Raw genomic sequence first — 19,290 nt, forward strand, 5'->3', positions numbered from 1 at the left:
TGATGTGGTGACTTTAGGCAATGGTCTAACATCCTCAGGAGTTACTGGTTCTTCCATTGTTCTCACAGTGTCATGAAGTGTGGAAGAAGCTGGAGTACTCTGATTTATTTGTTGGCTAGTGGATGGTGTTGGAGACTCTGGATTTTTAAGTGGTCCACTAGGTTTTGTTGCTGGATTAGACCTGTCGCAAACATAATTACAAAGAAAATCATCATCCGTAAAAACTAACCTGTTAAACGGATAAATACCTGGTTTTGCAAAACCAGAAATTATGTTCTTTGGTATGAAGGAGTTAACAAATGCGGAAGCAGCCAGTGTAGGAATATTGTAAATCGATATCTGTTTTCCAGGGTTTGTTCTCAACCAGTCACTGAAAGCAACTTTAAGTGCAGCCTTGAATGGACCAAATACAGAGACATCCAAAGGTTGTAGGCGGTGAGAACAATGTGGTGGAAAAGAAAGTATAACAATGCCATTGTCTCTTGCATAGTCCACAGCTTCTATTGTAATGTGACTTGAATGGTTGTCAAGAAGTATGAGAACTGGATTCTCCTTTGAACACTGTGTGTGCTTTTGGATGTGCTGTAAAACAGAAGGAAATAATTCAGCCGTCATCCATCCAGATTTTGTAGCTAAACCTAAGCTGCCTGCTGGAGCACCAATCAAAAAGTTTTCTTGATATTTCACACGAGGAAATACGAACACTGGAGGGATGGTATTACCAGTTGCTTTGATAATGCCACACATTGTTACTAATTCTCCTCTCTCTCTTGACACTATTTGACCAACTTGTTTCTTGCCTGTTGGTGCGATTACTTTGGGAGAAGGCAATACAGTTGTAACTCCAGTCTCATCCAAATTTAAAATTCGGTCAGGATCAAAGTTGTAACGCTCCAAAACATTACCATAGTTATCATAAAAAGTTTTCACATTTGTCATATTGAATGACAAAGCCCTAGCTAAACTAGTATTTTCTGGTCTGCGCAAACTTACATTGGGATTTCTTTTCATGAAACTTAGCATCCAATCTGTTCCAGCAGTTCCATTTGTTACCCAGCTTTCTGGCATGGGTTTTCCAAGTTTTACACAGTATTCAAATGCTAACTTTCTTGCTTGCATGTATGTCAGTCCGTAATGAATTTCTGAAGCTTTGATAAAATATTCACACAACATTCTTTCCTCTTCATCTGTAAATATTTGCTGTCCCTTAAATTTATTTCTTCCTGAAACTTTTAGACTTAGTTTGATGATATCCTCTTCACTGGAATTTCCCGAATCACTAGCACATGCATTATCTGTCTTTTTTTTCTTGAACTGTTGAATACGTTTGTGCAGCATAGATTTAGAGAGACCATGATTTGTAGCTGCTTCCCTGACACTTTTGTTATACTTTATAACATCAATTATTGCTATTTTCACAGCTTCCTCCGAGATGTTACATCTTTCACTCTTCCTTTTATATGTTCGAACCATCCTGAAATGAAAATAATTGGGATCTGTAGTAAAAGTACAATCTGGGGTTAGAGTGAACATGTCCACTGTGGCCCCATGAAGTCTGTCCACTTTAGCCCCGCATGCTCACTTTAGACACTTGCAAGGTTAAGTGAAAAAAAAATAAAACAAACAAATATGGCAGTACGAAAAAATAAATGTCAATAAACATACCTTATTTTAATATTTGAATCACATAAACATTGCTTAAAGTTGATACTGAAAACAGAGGTAACTTTAGTTATCCAGATTTTACTTTTTAAGCCTCAAAACACAAAACAAATATTACTGAAAACACATTTGGAACCAAACAAACTTTCTCCATAGATTTACAACAACAATATGGTTAGCAACTATATAAAAATTTCCCTTCCAATTATCCAAAGAGAAAGTAGAGAAATATCCACTGTCCACAATAGCCCCATGTCCACACTAGCCCCACTCTCCCCTACTGACCGGATTTCCAGTTAAATTTCATAAATTTAATTTGTAAGCTGTGCTTTATGGTGATAGTGAAAAGCTATTCTTTCATTTCAGACTGACTTTTGCTATGATTCGATGGGCCTGTTTGCCTTTAACAGAACACTTTACAGTTAGTTCAGCGATAGATACGTTGCAATGTCAGATATGTGTTTGTCAGATCCCCTGTGAATGTGGTTGCATGCACATTGAAGAAACTGGCAGAGTCCTTTCAACATAATAACAATATTATCAGTCAACAAAGTATTTAATTAAAAAAAATATGGATACATTTAATAAAGAGAAAGGAACAGATTTACCACAAAACCCACTTGTAAACCAACAACCTCTGCAACAAGATACTAGCCAATGACATGAGATGAGCCCTCGCCTGTCATTGGCTCTGAGGAGAGGGGTGCGAACAAGTATACACCCCCTGTTTTTCAGTGACGGGAACTGATGCAAGTTCCCGAAATGTCATAGCTGTTTTGTCATAGGAAGCCTACTGTTTACATTTTGTGCTTTCATCATTTTGTTGTCCAATATATCTGTTTAGTATCATTGTTGGGTTTGTCGGTTCGCTGTATTGTTCAAGGTTGTTGTCTGTCTGATTTACTGTTTTTTGTTGAAGCTGTCGCATCGTTGTTAGCCCACTGTGTTCCATGTGCTGTCTGATATTTAGAGCTTGACATCAGCTGATTTAGGCTTGTTCTCTGTGGGTTAATGTTTTGATTTATATTTGTCATTCTTGCAGTTTTTCTATGACAAACAGTGCAAAATTGCAATGTTGTATGTCCAAACAAGTGTATTAAATTAGGACATCAGTAACCCTTGATAATTAATAATATACTTACATATGTAGGATAATTAGGCATCGTGAAAATAGCATTGATTTATGATATTTCTGGCTACGTCACAATAAATTTAATAGGTGCACTAAATGAAAAATTTCAGTATCACTACCATAACCTTACCTTTGTTTGTTATTGCATTCTAGGAACTTTTACTGTACTTTATCTGAAGGAAATAGAAAATAAACCATTGTTAGTCATTGTAATGTCGATTTAACAAAACCTTGAATATTAGTGTGAAAGTGAGCAATTATGGTGGAAAATGTTTTCCGGCTAATTAAGCAACTCATTGACTTGTTAATGTATCTTTCTTTATACCTATTTTCACGTATAGGTTGGTTTTTATAGTGGGTTCCTGTTTAAATGATTTCTCTAAATATTCCTTCAAAGTATTTTTTTTTTCTTCAATTAGATATTAAATTAATTAACTCTCATATTATAAACTTATAAAAATAATGGGTTTGTGCGATGCTATGTGAAGGCAAATTTCGTGTGTTTATAAACTTGGGATGGTTTTCAAAATTTTGTTTTGAGTGCTTTTATTATTAGGATAGCACCTGAACACACTATATTTTGACAAGAATGGATTTTCTCCACATAAGTTCTATAACAGTAGAAAACTCATTGAGCTTGCTCTAGTGAAACTATTTTTAACTATCAATAATTTTTCCAGTAAATAGTTACATGAAAGTATCTGACTTGTATATTTTATGTGTTACAGTTCACGTGAGATCTGTAATAATTTAATATGCTGCTATTATGGTAGTTAAGCAAATGTATTATCCAAAATTAGGTGTGATTTCTGTAAGAAACTACATTTATTGAATGTTTAATTAAGAACTTTTGGAACTGGTCACACTACAGCAGGACTTTCTGTAAATTTACAGGAATGTTAGGGTAATTTAATTAATTTTCGTACACCCACTGCAGTCAAAAGTAGTGTTTATTTAAAACTCAATTAAACTGCTAAAAATATGTTATAATTCTTTTAAATTTTCTCCATAGTTCTAAATTCATATATCATCTCAGCAGGGTTGTTGAAGTTTGAAGATTTTAAGGAATATGGCTACAAATTTTCAACCTACATGAATATACATGTTTTTATTTTTAAGAGCAAAATAATTGCGTACTGTGAAATACGTACTTAATATGTACTTACAAGTATTGGGACAGCACATTTTTTGTATGGTTGTATGATTGTGATATTTTGTTGGCTAACCAGTGTGTTTGGGTGGTGTGTCACTTACTCACTGCTCACATGTACTGGTTCATTTGGTGAAATATCTTGATAAATTCGTCATCCAGTTATTGTTTTATGTCTGTCTACAAGTCTAGGAGTAGTGTTTTTTAAATGGTAATTGTTTGGTAGCAATATCATATGACTGTTCCTCACCTTTTCCATTTTAATTTGAAAGATGAGTTTTCCTATTCTTTAAAGTTACCAAGTTTTTGCATAGACAAGTTAATTCAAATGTTCTACTAGTCTGACTGGTTGTATGTACATTCCACACTGTGATACTTTTTACTCGCCATCATACATAATTTGAATGTAGTAGAATCAGTATTATTTACAAATGGTGGAAATAAATGGTCATAGTGTACTATTTGTGTTTTATATAAAAATATAGTCTTTTATTTGTGTATGGAGATAGTTTTTATTTTATGTGCCATTGATTTTTTTCTTTTGTAATTGTGTGAAAAATAAATTTAATGCAATGTTGTTACATTTGTTTGAGTTTCCTGCCAGAAAATGTTTTTGTGATTAATGATTAATTGGTTACTGATGAGATTTTTTCTTTTGAAAGCATTAGACATTGAGTTTCTGATTATGTTACCTAAAAGTGGACATGCAGTTTGTATGGTGAGTTATGTCATGTTAAAATTAAATATATTGCAGTTATAAATAAAAAGAATACTGTCTTTAATAATTGATTGGTAAAACCTTTTTTAAATATTTGGTACCTAAATCTGCGTGGGGTTTCTGAATATCTGTGAGGGTAGATATCCACCTATTCACCAAGTTTTGGCTTTATACAGTTTTTATTTTTTGTATGTAATGTAACCAAGTCTGTATATGATAGAGAAAAACATTTTGGTGTTTTCAAGTCTATAGTTCAGACCCAAATACACCATTTTGATTGGATGGAGGGTATATCATTACAATTTGTGTAGACAATTTTAACAAAAATTGAACTACTGTATCTACCTGCAGAAGGGTCACCCTTGTGTACGGGTCGCAAATTAATTTTGGGAAAAAAGATATAACATTTTCACTGTAAGGGTTGTCTTCGATTAAAAGTTCCACCATATACGTGTCTTCTCTAGAGTTCCATGGTTAGGTTAGAAAAAAAAACAATTTGATACAAGTGAAGTAAGTCCTTGTTCCATGTCTCAGCTGACACTTAATAAATGCAGTACTGGTGTTGACCCTCGGTTCTTCTTTGTCTGTTTACTCAATGGAGGGGCCCACTTCTCTATCACGCCCTTCCCCCTCCATTTACGATCCCTCCAATTCCTGCACTACCTAAAAAAAAAAGACATAGGAGAAGACTGCTATTTTCATATCCTTGTTTACCTTCCATGTATTGTATTTTATTTATTTTTTACTTATCCCTTTGCCTCAGAGAGAGAAGAGGCGGCTGGCTACTCTTTGTCGGTTCCTTCTATAAATACTAGCACTCGTGTTACCAGCAAACTTGTGCAGGGCTGGAGGAATATAAAATATGCTCTTACAAACACCAAGGATGGCTGCAGTTTTGTCACAGAATGTTTGGTTGAAAGTGTGGGAAATCTCATTCAAAAACAATTTTTTGAGCACAGTTGCATCATAAACACATGTTAAGACAGACATGTTGTGTAGGGTTCCAGTTCACGGGAGGGATAACCAGTAAGGCCACATGGCTTCATGCATACACACACTCTTGCCCTCTCAATTTTTGTTGGTTTAATTTTTATATTTTCCTCTCCCTGCCTCACGTGCACAGCGCAGCAGACATGTCACTTGCCGGCACCGACTTGGGCAAGCGGCAGACACAGCAGACATATACAATAACTGTGCTGCTCACGGACCTTCAGACTACTGCTCAGATATTTTGATTTAACAAATTATACTTAGTCCTGGAGTTATATTTATTAAAAACCACGTAGGTTATTATTTGTGTACATATTCAATCACACAGTGCAATTTTTTTTTAACCAAAAGTGAAAACTTGCATAAGGATCACACTACATTTTTTCAAACTAAAAATTGGTATGAAATGTGTGACCCATACGCAGGTTATTTATTATAAAATGCAAGGATGGTTTTAAAATTAATACCATTATGTGTTAAATGAGATTGGTAAGCTTCCAGTATTTTTCCTTCACAAACTAATGTATGTGAATACTTATGGTTTGTTACAAACCTCCAACTATAGACATAGTGGATACAATCAATCAGTGATAGCTAAGCCTCATTACCATATCTACCTTGGGATACCAAGTCAGTAATTAACCATAACCACAGCAATTCTACATGCTCCTATAAGTGCTAAAATTTTTTATATATCAGAAAATCTTCAGTGCATTTTTACTTGGATAATAAGTTAGTTTTCTCTAACGATGATGGACAAATAAAAAATATTTTGTCGTGATAACTGTAGTGTGTGTTTTGAAGACATAATTGTTTTCCTATTTAATGATGAATAGCAGCTTTTTCAGTGCAGCATTGCCATTATAAACACTTCAAAATACAAATAGTATTTTCGAGAACATTTATTAAATATTTATGTATTTTAATGATTGCAAATGATCTAGTTAAATATTGCAATAGTCTCAGTGTACTACTATTGCAAGTTTTAATGGAAAGTTATGAACCCTGTTAAAATTGTACCTAAGTTGTAACAAATTTTGTGTGTAAGTAATGATTTTGAATTTTAAATTTTTTTAATTGAACGTGGATTTAAAAAAAAAAAATTATAAATATGTGCTTGTATTAAAACTTTGAGCATTGATGGTGTGTGGAACAACACATGTTCCAGTTGGGTGTGTTTTCTCAGAACTATACCTTTGAACATTGATTTGTCTATATCTTTAACTTTGGCATCAAAAGTTTTTAAATAAGTGCGAATCATCTGTCTTTCTTTCACATGGGCTTTTAAATTGGTCTTTTTGCAGTAGCAATCTGCTATGGACATTCCTGGACCGATGTGACTGAGTTGTTGCACTCGCTGGGTGTCAGTCAGGGGCCCTCAGGTACCAGTCGCTTGGCATCCTTAGGGTCACCGCTGAATAGCCTGTGTGAATACTAGTACATTCAATTGAATGTTTCACATATTCGCAAAGTCAAATCGTATTGTGATATTTTTCTTGGCGAAGCTGTATTACACTTATTTTATAAAATACAGGATTGAAGTAAAACATAATTGTTTAGTGTTAGTAATGTTTAAACTGATTAGGTGATTAACCAGTTGGGACCAATGTGTAATATTCATTAAAAATTATAAAATAACCATGTATAGTATTAATATTAAGACATTCATAAAAGCAAAAGAGTGCCACGTTTTGATTTTTTTTTAAGTGGCCAACTTTATTCAAGCCGAACATATACAACCCAAAAATATTCTAAATATTTTTGTGAACAAAAGTAGGCTTCCAATTTTTTAAAACTTTGCTACAAATGCGAAGCTTGACTTCAGATGCAAAGCTTTGCATCACAACTGATGCTTAAAATTAAGTGAATAGCAAATTTTCTGACAAAGTCAAATCAAACGTTAAAAGAGCTTCAATTGATTTGCTTGGTGGAAGCTTCTCACAGGCCTACCGCTGAATCACAGCGCTGGTACACGGGGCTTCCATTGGCTCCGGCCCACTGCAAGATCCTTGTAGAATGTATCTGGTACTTGCGGTGTTGGTAGTGCAGCTCACTCCAACCAAGCTGCCAGCGAGTCTCCCCTCAGGCTTAATGTCACTTCACCTCCTCACTCGTCAGCGACCACACCGACTCCACCCAGCTCCATCAGCAAGGCATGCTTGCGCTCCCCGTGCCATGCTTCATTTCCACTCACTGCAGCACCTCCGCCGTGCTGCTTCCTAAATACTGGAACACAGGTTACCGTTCAAGTAGTGTATCAACGAAATACTTAACATAGAGGGAAGTCTTATATTAATGGAGGTACGCCAATTTTATTTTATTTCGAGATGCAGTGATTTTAATACAAATGAGTAGTGAAAATTCTGTTGTTAATATACTAATTTAAATATATTGCAATCCATGGCTTGTTTCAAGTGATTAACCTTTCTTTCTTGCTTTCAAATGAATTTATTATACATGAAAGTGTGAATGACTCCAACCTCAATTCAGTATCGTAAATTAAATATTTAATACTCACATGATAGACGTGATAACTTTTGTGGTACAGGGTAAAATAAATTTCCATTAAAAAAAAAGTACACAACTGAACATTTTTCATAACTGACAGTCATTTTAACCCCTGTTTATTTGGCAAATATGTGTAGATTATGAAGTCGAAGAAAGAACCGAAAACTCATTGTAACCACTCATTGTTTGAAAGAAAATTATATAGTAAAGTAATGAGCATAATAAAGCTGAAAAATGGTTCTGGCCCTACACGATGCCTAATTTTTTCTACCTTTCTTCACACCTATGGATATGTAAGTTTCTATATCAGAAGAAAAGGAATATGCACGTACACATGCGCTTCCTAAAGTGCTGACAAAAACAACCTAAGTCATGTGCAGTCACAGCAAACACACATTTGAGTAGTTAATGATGTAGTCTTTTATAAGCAAAAGCATACTTCGTTAGGTACCATAATGATTTATACGTATTCAGTTAGTTACTAGTACAAATATTTTTGTTAAGTGTTTGGCAAGTTTTGTTAGTGAATGTTTACAAAACAATCATAGTGATCAAAGTTTCCTTATATTGTAGCCTAATGGGGACCAATCCCCAATTGCTTGCCAATGAGCGCCGCACAAATTAAAAAATAATAAGTAGAACAAAGCAGATCCCATTCTACAATTGGATCACAGAGTGTGGCCCTGTGAGAGCATAATGGGTGAACAAACTCTAAAACAGATCAACACAAACGTTAAGGGTAAATTTATTCCAGTCATAATTTCATAACATGCATCCTGTAAATAGAGATATAAATAGGCATTGGGTTACAATGATTAATTAGTATTGAGGGAAAAAAATTAGTATACAAAGATTAAGTGATAAATCTTGAGCAATTACTCTTGGATACTCTTAAAGTACCACAAAGAAAATAAATACGAAAAAGGTATACAATAATACAAACATTAGTGATGCACATGATTGTGCATTATATTTAGTTGACTAGAATATGTTACAAGGTACATGAAAATCACACGCTAGCCCCATTACACTCGTGCATGAACCTTCAAATTTATGCAATAATATAGGGCAAGCACTAGAAGCAATTTAAATATAAGGAACGACTTGATAAACAACAAACAGGTACCTGAACAGTTGTAAAACGCAGGGATTATAAAAGATTAATTTACGTAAGTTTCTACCATTGGTTTCAGCCTGCGGGCAAAGCATGCAAATACTAATAAGAGTACAAGCTGGAAAGTCAACTGTGAAAGAGACGAGCGAGGCAAGTTAACATGACTCGCCTATAAGGAAAATATGGCAGTTAGCCAGACAACTGGGGCCTTGAAGTTAAGACCGGGTGAATGACTCTTTAATACAAAACATGAAATACATAAAACATGTGAGAAACAATCTTGAGCTGAGCAGATGCTCGTGACCTTCAAAAAAGGAAAAGTATTAAACACAAGGTTATTAAGAGGCACAGAAATCTCATCTGACCCAGTTTGGCCTATCGGGTGTTCGTCGGACAAATGGTCAACAATACGGTGCCACAACGCACACAGAACGTCTACCGAACCATAATTTAGAAAGGTGGTGGCCAAAATGTTATTTAGAACAAAGGGAACATGAGGAAGTAAAGTTTATGTGCAATCATCATGCACACAATCAAAGAAACAAACGAACATACCCACATACCTTGAGGCCACGCCCACCTAACAAAATACCCCAACCAGATCAAGCAACAAACTTAGTCTAGCACATAGGGGAGTAGAAGCGAAGACCAGCCTGTAGCTGCAGAAAAAACCACCACAACGCCCCCTCTGTACATCCTCAGTGGTGTGTGGAGGGGGGACAGACAAGGCATGGTGTGGAGGAGAGAAGGGATAGTTAGGAAGAGAAGAGAGGAAGGAAGGCACGTGCCCGATTAACGCAGGTGAAGTATCACTTCAATAGTACCTTCTAGTTTTGTACAGTAAAATGCTATCGTAATGGATTCAGATTCCACAAACATTTATTTTTGTGATATTGTATTAATTTTATTATGATTGAGGAAAAAAAATTTCAGTGAACATTGACTATAGTTGGCTTTTTGTACGTTGACATTTAAAATTGAGTTTGGATGCTGTGTACAAAAAAAACGGAAGTTTTTTGTTTAGCTTTAACTTAAAATCCCATATTTTTACCAGACACACATTTATTGTATATTGTAGGGCCAAATTTAATGTTTTTGTGGTAGATTTTCTTTTAAAGTTGTGATTTTAAATGATGAATGTAATCTGTTCACTATAGACAGTTTTGATTTTAAAACATTTCATTTCTAGAATTCTTTTGATTTAGTTCCTTTTTACTTTTAGGAAGGCCAAATGTCGGTAGGGGTCAGACACACTACTTGCATGCTTCTTCGTTGGTAATAATAAAAATTACTATCAAATAATTTAGTTTTAGTGATAAAGGGATACAATTAACTGCTTATCAAACAAGATTCAGTAATTACTGGGGTTTTCAATGCCTCACAAGAATGAAGTATTAACTTGAACTTTTGCCTAATGGAGATAAGAACAAAAGCAAGAACTCTCCTTTCAAGTACTTCACAAATGGTAAAGAATACGTTAAGGACAATTTTACGCCTGTTACCATGGACATGAAATTATTGTGCAATAAAGTAGATGATTTAAGATTGAGAATTTAGTCCTTAAATTGCTGCTGGGCAATTCCAGAACTGAAATCTGTGATTTAAAAAATAAACTAATTCAAACTAAACAAGGATTCAAAAATAAAATAAAAAATCCTTTAGTCAAGTCACAAATGGTAAGGGCATTGGTAAATCTGAACAGGTGGTAAGGAATGTTGTCACATGTTACCTCACAGGTTTTACCGGATGACTGACCCATTTACGACAGCAGAAATGCAGAGAAACCCACAACAGCACAAATAACCGTAAAAATCCAGCCAACTGACAGGCAAGGGTTTACAGTTGTCCAGTACTCTCGTAAAGCCAAGACCAATCTTAATTATGATCTGAAAACATTGTCGAATGAAAGGAAAAAAACCCAAAAACTGTTGCTAAACCGATCCATCGAAAAAAATAACTCTCTTAGTCACTCGCTTCAACCCATCTGTCCAATACAAATAAAAATTAGGTCATATTATCCATGAGCTGAAAATTTTACAGGTAAAAGTGGTAAAACTTCATTCAAAGTGCTATACCTATGCATCCTTCCACATCTAGGTATTAGAAGAAGACTATGACACAATTCACAACACCATTTTCTGGCCGAATGGTGGCTTAATAAGTCCTTTCTACAAAAAACTACACAAGGTCCAGTTGATAAATGATTATATACCTTGTATTGTAACAGCTACATCAAAGTATCCTCACTGGTATTCCAAACAATTCAATAATTGAAACTGGAAAAAAAATTACCATAAATTGTATAAACGTAATATGAATCCATATCACTATTCCTTATTTTCGTAATCTCTTAAAGAGACTAAATTATTTATACCTAGAGATTTGGCTTCAAAGTATAAATAACAAAATTTAAAATAACCCCAAAATATTTTGTAATTATGTCATGATTATAAGAAAGGCTTTATAAATAACAAATTTCACTTGAAATAAATGATAATATTAATAAATACCCCCTACAAATTGTGAAACCAGTTTGCTGAATATTTCTCTAGTGTCTATGTAACCCCTACTTGCAACAATAATCTCCTACTTCCAACTTCTCAAATTAACCGACTTCAAAAAAGGAGGAGGTTATATGTTCGAATGTATGTATTTTTTTTTGTGTATGTTCACCGATTTCTCCGTCAATTGTGGATCGATTTTCAAAATTCTTTTTTTTGTTTGAAAGGGTATACTCTCGAGGTGGTCCCATTGTCACCAAGTCATAATCTGATGCGAGGATTGCATTGAAATCCTGGAATTTTATAAAATTTTGTATACTGTGTTTTTATTGAACTCTCTCAAATCAAATGAAATGTATTAATGATTCAGGTGTTTAAGCCTAAGAGTCATCTTTTCATGCTGCTGAGATGACGATGGCAGCCACAGTACTCCTTAACTGTTAGGAGTTAGGAGAAAATACTGCAATATGTTGACAGAAACTACGTAGCAGTTCTTAGATAGACGTGGAGGTATAACAAAATAAAAAAAAAACATAGATTTACTACACTAAAAAGCCGAAAATAACAAAATACAGATTCTCTAATTTTTCCATTCTTGTTCTCTGAAGTATCAAAACATTATAATCTATTCTGTCAACAGGGCCAGATGGCTTGCCAAATTTTGTTATAAAAGGCTGCTCTTTACTCCTTGCACATTTTCAATAAAAGTATCAAAGTAGCCTTTACCCTTGCAAATAGAAGCTTGTGAAAGTCATTCCTATCCACAGAAAAGGTAGCAAGTTAAATGTTTCAAACTAAAGACCTATATCTCTCTTGATGGTTTTGCAAAAGTTTTCAATAAAATAATAGTTCGATTAAAAAAAAACATAAAAAAAAAACATATTTACAGATTCATAACATGGTTTTAGAACAGGAAAAACCACCATGACCAACTTACTGTCTTTTCTTAATCCTATTTTCTCAGAGGTAATTACACGTGGTCAGGTCGATATGTTTGTTTTTATTTAACAAAAGCTTTTGACACTGTGAATCACAACATTCTTCTTATTAAATGTGTTAATTTTGGCTTAAGTGACAAATTTATATAGTGGTTATCTAGTTATCTCAATAATCAAAATCTCTGTGTTTCAATAAAAAATATATACGCTGATTTACACCTGGCTATGTTAGGTGTTCCAGAAGGTGGTACCCTTTCACCATTACTGTTCATTGATGTTACATTCTGTAACATTGATGACATAATTTCAGTACTAAACTTTTCTATCAGCACTCTATTTGCCGACGACCTAAAAATTCAATGGAAAATATTCACCTATCATGATTGTTATTTACTTCACTGTGGTATTTCTGCTGTTGCTGAATGGTGTAACTTAAACTTAATTAATCTTAACAAAGATAAAGACTATCATCATAACTTTCTCTAGAAAAATCCACCCATTAGTTTTTGAATACACTCATGCACATTTACCTATCTCAAAGTCGCAATATGTTAAAGAATTATCTTACTTGATTCTAAGTTATATTTCTATCTACATATTGAATCACTCCTGAATTACTCAACAGAACACTTGGTCTCATTAAATTCATTACATATGCTTTGACTGTGGACTCCACTCTGTTCCTCTATACTGCTCTTGTCATATCTAAACTTGAATACTGGTCAATAATTTGGAACAGCATCAAAATTATCAAAATTCATATTCCAAAAATTAACAATTCTGTTAATTTGAGTAAATTCTGTCTTTTCAGATAGACAAAATATTGTTTATATGCAGTATTTATATACAATTGTTATGATTCCAACATTAACTGTCCTTAAATTTTGGAAACTACTGACATCAAAATTCCCTCATTTAATAGCCGTAAGCCACCTTTATTATTTACATTAAGACAGAATAATGATATTGTATGTAGACTTATTTATAATTTCAACAAGTATGAAAGTTTTTTACCGTAAGCTATTAAGAAGGTTAAAATTAAATTTTTTTTCTTTTACTAATATATAAATATAACATATATTTTGTGCTATATCCAAACAAATATTGCCAATTTCCTATTTGCACTAACTTGTTGGAAATTTTTGACTATCCGCTTGTGTTTGCCTATTGCAACACCAGCTTTAATTAATGAAATAATTCATTTTCTGTTAATTAAATTAATTAATTAATTAATTTTGTATTAGTTATTGTCTTTTTGTGGTGTTTAGTGTTTGTGTTATTATTTGTGTTAGTATTTTTTTCTTTGTGCATTGTTGATATTGTCTTTAAATTTTTAATTAGAACGTATTTATGTCATCTTTTTTAACCATTTATGGTAGAAGGGTTTTATTGGGACTGTGTGTTTATACCTATTGTACCTATTGTATGTCTTGTATTTTTTGTTACTATATGTATTTTTATGTATGCACACTCCTAGAATCTTAGACTGTTTGTGAGCATGTTTGAGTTTTATAAATAATAAATAAATATAAAAAATAAATAATATGGCATCCTGTTTGCGGGACACACTACGCAACACTTTTTTTTATTTTTTTCATCAAAACGGAAGGTATGCCAAGTAACCCCAATCACATTAAAAATTTTTGGTTTTGTTTTGTCTTCTCCATTGTGAACAATTTTCTGAACTTTAAAAATGCTTGTGAACGGAACCAAGGTGGTCATTTCAAATACAGAAAGGAAATCACTTTGTTGCAGACGCTACGAGTGTGGTAGGCGGGCCGGAGGTTGATGAGCACCACGAAGTGGTCTCGATTGACACGTGGCTCAACAAACCAGACGTTATTGAGGCCTTCAGGTGCCACGAGGTCAAGATGAATGGCTACATGTACGACAGGTGAGCTTGTGCACGTGTCTGTGGTGGCACTCGAGTTGGTTGAAAACTTGTTTATCTAAATTGGAATATATTCAAACCTGGCCAATAATGTAATAGGTCAGACTGCTTTTTGACCCCTTCCCAAAATTTCACAATAAATATTTTTTATATACAAGGTGGCCACCTGATCGGGAAAATCTGAAATCCTTGATTTAGCTAGGGACTTTGTGGTGCCGGTAAACCTGTGAGAAACCCGTGAATTTGTGAACGCCATTCAGAATTATTTGTTTGTCTAGCAAGTTAAAAGAGCTTGGTTGGAACACTGCTCATTGTGTGTCACTTATTTTTGAGCAATGTTCACAGCTTAGTTGAAAAAATACACACCATGCCTACATACTGCTTCACTTATGCCATTTTTGAGCATTGTTTATGTGGCTGTAGCAGATGTGAGGAATGTAAAATTGGTTTCCGGCGAAAGGGGAGGAAGTTACAGCTCAATTTTGTTTCTTTTTTTACTTTTACATTGATGGTAATAATAATTGGAGGCAATGTCTGAAGACTGAAAACTATTACCTTGATTTGTCACGTGAATGACTGGAGGTTGTCGCAGAATAGAACCAAAATATATTGCTGAATGTAGATTAAACTAGATTAGCGGATGGTCCCATGATTCTTTTTTTCGTTGTGCTTTGATAATTAATTTTTTTAAGGGCTACCCCAAGAAAAAGAAATTGTTAGTTAAAATTTTACTATTAAAATTATAATTACAATTACAGCCAGTATTAAAATATTTTAAGTGAATATTAAAAAAAAAGATGGACCTTAAAAATCCTGGATAAAACCTGGAATTTGGTTTTGGCAATAGAGTGGCCACCCTGATTTATGTATTACACTATTATTGTGCATGGCAAATTTCAGTCATGTACTCAGACCGGTTTATTTATCAGCTGTACTGTTTAGGGTTTTACGTTTTCTTTATGTTGGACAAGTTCATATTTGCAGGGCCCACCTACCTGGGCACACACGGTGTGCAGAGCTTCTGAAGGAACCACACAATTTTGAAACTGCTCAAGATATTCAAGTGGTGTCTGCTTATGAAAAGCATTTAAGTATGCGCTGAGGGTAGATGTTTCTGTATTTTGTTTTTAAACTGTATTTTTAGGAGAGTTAAAAGAGCTAGAAGGTGTGTTTTCACAATAATTTTTAGACATGAAACACCCAGTAAAGATATTTAAAATCATCCAAGAGCCTTGCATGACACCTTTATCTATGTTTCTCCACTTTCTAATGATATGGTTACCACTCAGAACCGTGTGCTTAAAGGAGATACCCTGCTAGCAACACCAGCGAGTGTCGCACTTATCATCCCGCCTCACTAACACAGATACACCCTTGACTAGGCAGGCCCTTTGATTAGTAAGGGATGGAGCAAGAATCTGTACCCAAACCCTGACCGAGTTTGTACCGAAGTGGCTGGAGCATGCAATAATATTGAACATTTTTTTTACCCATAACTCTTCTTTGTTCAGCCACATTACGTAACCCTAGCCAACCTAGGGATAAGTGCAATCAAACCAAGGAAAGGATAGTCTAGCGCTGCCGTGTGCCGACAGCCACCTGCTGGTGACGGAGAGCCACGTGTTCGTGCTGCGCGACATCCCGGGCCGGAGGGGCTCCGCCCACATCGTGGTGCGGCGGCCGCTCTCCGCCATCGTGAAGATCACCTCCAGGAAGAAACACCCGGAGCTCATCACCTTCAAGTACGGCGCGCCGGAGGGTGACAACCTGGTCATCTCCGACATGGACAGGTGGGTGCTGTGTACTGTCCTCACCGGCACACCAACGTGTGGTTTATACTGCAAACTTTAACCACACAATTGTTGTAATTTCCTTATTCAGAGAAATGAATGGCTTTAGAACGGTTACTATGTTGTAAATATATGATTTCTTGTGTTGATAGCCATGATAGTATATGGTTTTGAAGATTTTAAAATTATTGGGTAGGGATGAAAGTAGTGATTGCTGGGCAAAAGTATTGACTTTGATGAAACTTCTCTGAATACTGGCACAATTTTTTTAATCACCTCTGTTTCTTATTTGCTTATTTTAGAAAGCTTTTGCTGGTGTTTGCATAGTTTGGAATCTGTACTTAATTATTTACTTTCACTACCCAACATTTGAAATGGCACCACACACTTCACTACCAACACAAAAAATAGCAATAGAAAAGCTCACATAAATAATATGACATCACGAGGGTCAGACTTAAGGAAATTGTTTTATTTATTCAGAAACTGTTAGGAAAAAAAAAATTTGTATGTTGCTCATTTATCAGAAATCTAAATTCTGTTCTTGTCAAAAAAAGAAATGTAAATAATGATGTTATGGGATTCACTGTAGTGCAAAACAGACTCAAGTCCATGCCTATAGTGATCCTTGACCAGAAACAAGATCGCAAACGAAATAAAACACCCATGCAAATGGGTATCAGAGACATTCCTACTCTGAAAAGGTGGGGAAGCCTATTTTGAAAAAAACAAAGGCTCTGTTTGTTACCCATTTGGATCCTTCAGTTCTAGAACAAGAAATTGTTTAATACATTAGCAATGAGCTTAATTCATCTCATGTAAAAGTAGCGAAGCTCCGGACAAAATATAATTCTTACGCTTCTTTTCATGTATCTGATCTTGAAGATGATTTTGTTAGAATAAACCATGTTGTTTTTTGGCCACATAGGTGCTTAATAAGACCCTTTTACGACAAGCCTCACCCTGAACAACTTCCCGGCAATGATCCCACCCACCTTAATTCAAGCAACTTGGAAAGATCTAGCCCAAAATCCCTGTCTGTTAATACTTCTGCTTTGATTCCAACCCAGGTAGGAACATCATAAATTCTTTGTGCATCTGTGTATCCTAATCCTAAAGAGTGGGAATTATTTTACCAAATTATCAGAGGTCTTAGATCCAAATCTATAGAATTCTTTGATAACCTGCTTAACTCCAATTATATTATCTGCCTAACTGAAACTTAGTTTAATGACCACAGTATAAATTCACATTTTTTTATGGACAAGTATCTAATATTTAGAAATGTTAGAGATTCACTATTGATGTTGAAAGACATTGTGGATGTGTTCTGATAGCAGTCAATAAATACAGATTTTCTTCAGTTGTTGACACTTGTGATTGATTACCTGGGAATTGAAGCATTCTGGATAAAAATCAAAACCATTTCTACTAAATAGGTTTTTCGTGGTAATATTTATTTACCCCCTCACACTACTACGAATGAGTATCAATCGTATTTCGAGGTTCTTGAAGATAAACTTTCATTCTATCAAGATGACTTAGTTATACTAGGTGACTTCAGTATTCCTGGTGTTTATTAGTTCAATGTTCAGTCTAATAACTGTTTATGCACATCATTGACAACAATAAGGTAGAGAGAATACTTAATTTCTCTTCTAGTCTTGGTCTACGTCAGTGTAATAATACTTGAGCACCCTAATAACCTTACAGACATTTATTTTACTAATTTATCTCAGTGTTTAATGGCTCAATCAGACTAAGCACTTGTAAGATAAGACAATTATCATCATGCTTTATTGATAAAAATTACATTGGACAGTGTCCCTTGTATGAACACTCAATCAACTGTCTTTAGGAATTATTAAAATTGCAATTTCCTTGGCCTTTATAACTGACTTGTCAAAAATTTTACATAATGTTCTGATATCAACTACCTAGTCGCTCAATTAACTACATGTTTTTGTAACAGTAGTAATCTTTTCATCCCAGTGGTTTCAAAAAAAAGCTTCTAATTACCCTTCTGTTTCTCCAGGGAGTTAATATAAGTACATAAACTTTATAACAGAAATATCATGTATTATTGTTTTTATTTCTCACTGAATATGAAACATGTCAAAGGTTTAATTAAGCGTTTTACTGTAACGCCATGCACAATATTTAGTATCTTTGTAAAATAATTTTGCTTTGATTACAGATAAAACATACAATAATAGGTGCCTGATATTTTGACTGAAAACTATTTAAAAGTAATAAACACTTATTGTGTTCAGGTTCATATAATTTAACTCTGCCAGTGAGAAACAACAAACTGTATTAAGCATGAAAAGAAATAGCTTTAAATCAACAAAAACAAAAGAACACTGACAAAGATTTGATAAATTATGTTCCCATAAACAAAACAAGATAGTGTGGATAACTAGCATTGCCTGTAGGTTGAGCACCCTGACATAACAGTTCAATCATTTTGAGGTCTGTGTGAATATCAGCTTTTTAGTTTTTGAATTGAATACAATTATAAAAATATTCGTGAATGTGATTATCAAGTTCGAAAAGTAAGAATGAAAATTAGGATCCCACTAAAAAATATTTTTCCGGTCATGTAAAACTTGAAAAAACTAGTCAAATAATACTAAAATAAAAGGTTGGTTAAGTTAAGTTAGCTGCAATAATTGTATGGAAAATGTTTGTTAAAACATTTAAATTATGAAATAATTATTTTTTAATTTTGTAGATAACCTAACTTAATTTAACGTTATCATCAACCAACCAACCAACCAACCTTTCATTTCAGTTCCTATTCCCCTTATTTTCCACCATCTGCTACTCTACAAATTAGTTGAAAAAAAATTTTGCAAACCACAAAATAACATATATCCATTGCAATCTAGTTTAC

General features: G+C 34.3%; 1 protein-coding gene across 2 annotated transcripts in view; it reads left to right on the plus strand.

The window, feature by feature from the left end:
* LOC134531190 (TBC1 domain family member 23) overlaps nucleotides 1-19,290 on the plus strand; it is a 205,305-nt gene that overhangs the window by 167,773 nt on the left and 18,242 nt on the right. For both annotated transcript variants that reach the window (XR_010074961.1, XM_063366831.1), the window contains exons 11-12: nucleotides 14,469-14,607; nucleotides 16,200-16,394. Coding sequence is in view for 1 of the 2 variants with exons in the window: in XM_063366831.1 (XP_063222901.1) it covers nucleotides 14,469-14,607; nucleotides 16,200-16,394 (334 nt within the window). In the remaining variant the exon portion in view is untranslated. The remainder of the gene's footprint in view (nucleotides 1-14,468; nucleotides 14,608-16,199; nucleotides 16,395-19,290) is intronic.

The sequence above is a fragment of the Bacillus rossius genome, chromosome 3 (assembly GCF_032445375.1).
Source record: "Bacillus rossius redtenbacheri isolate Brsri chromosome 3, Brsri_v3, whole genome shotgun sequence".
Classification (NCBI taxonomy): domain Eukaryota; kingdom Metazoa; phylum Arthropoda; class Insecta; order Phasmatodea; family Bacillidae; genus Bacillus; species Bacillus rossius.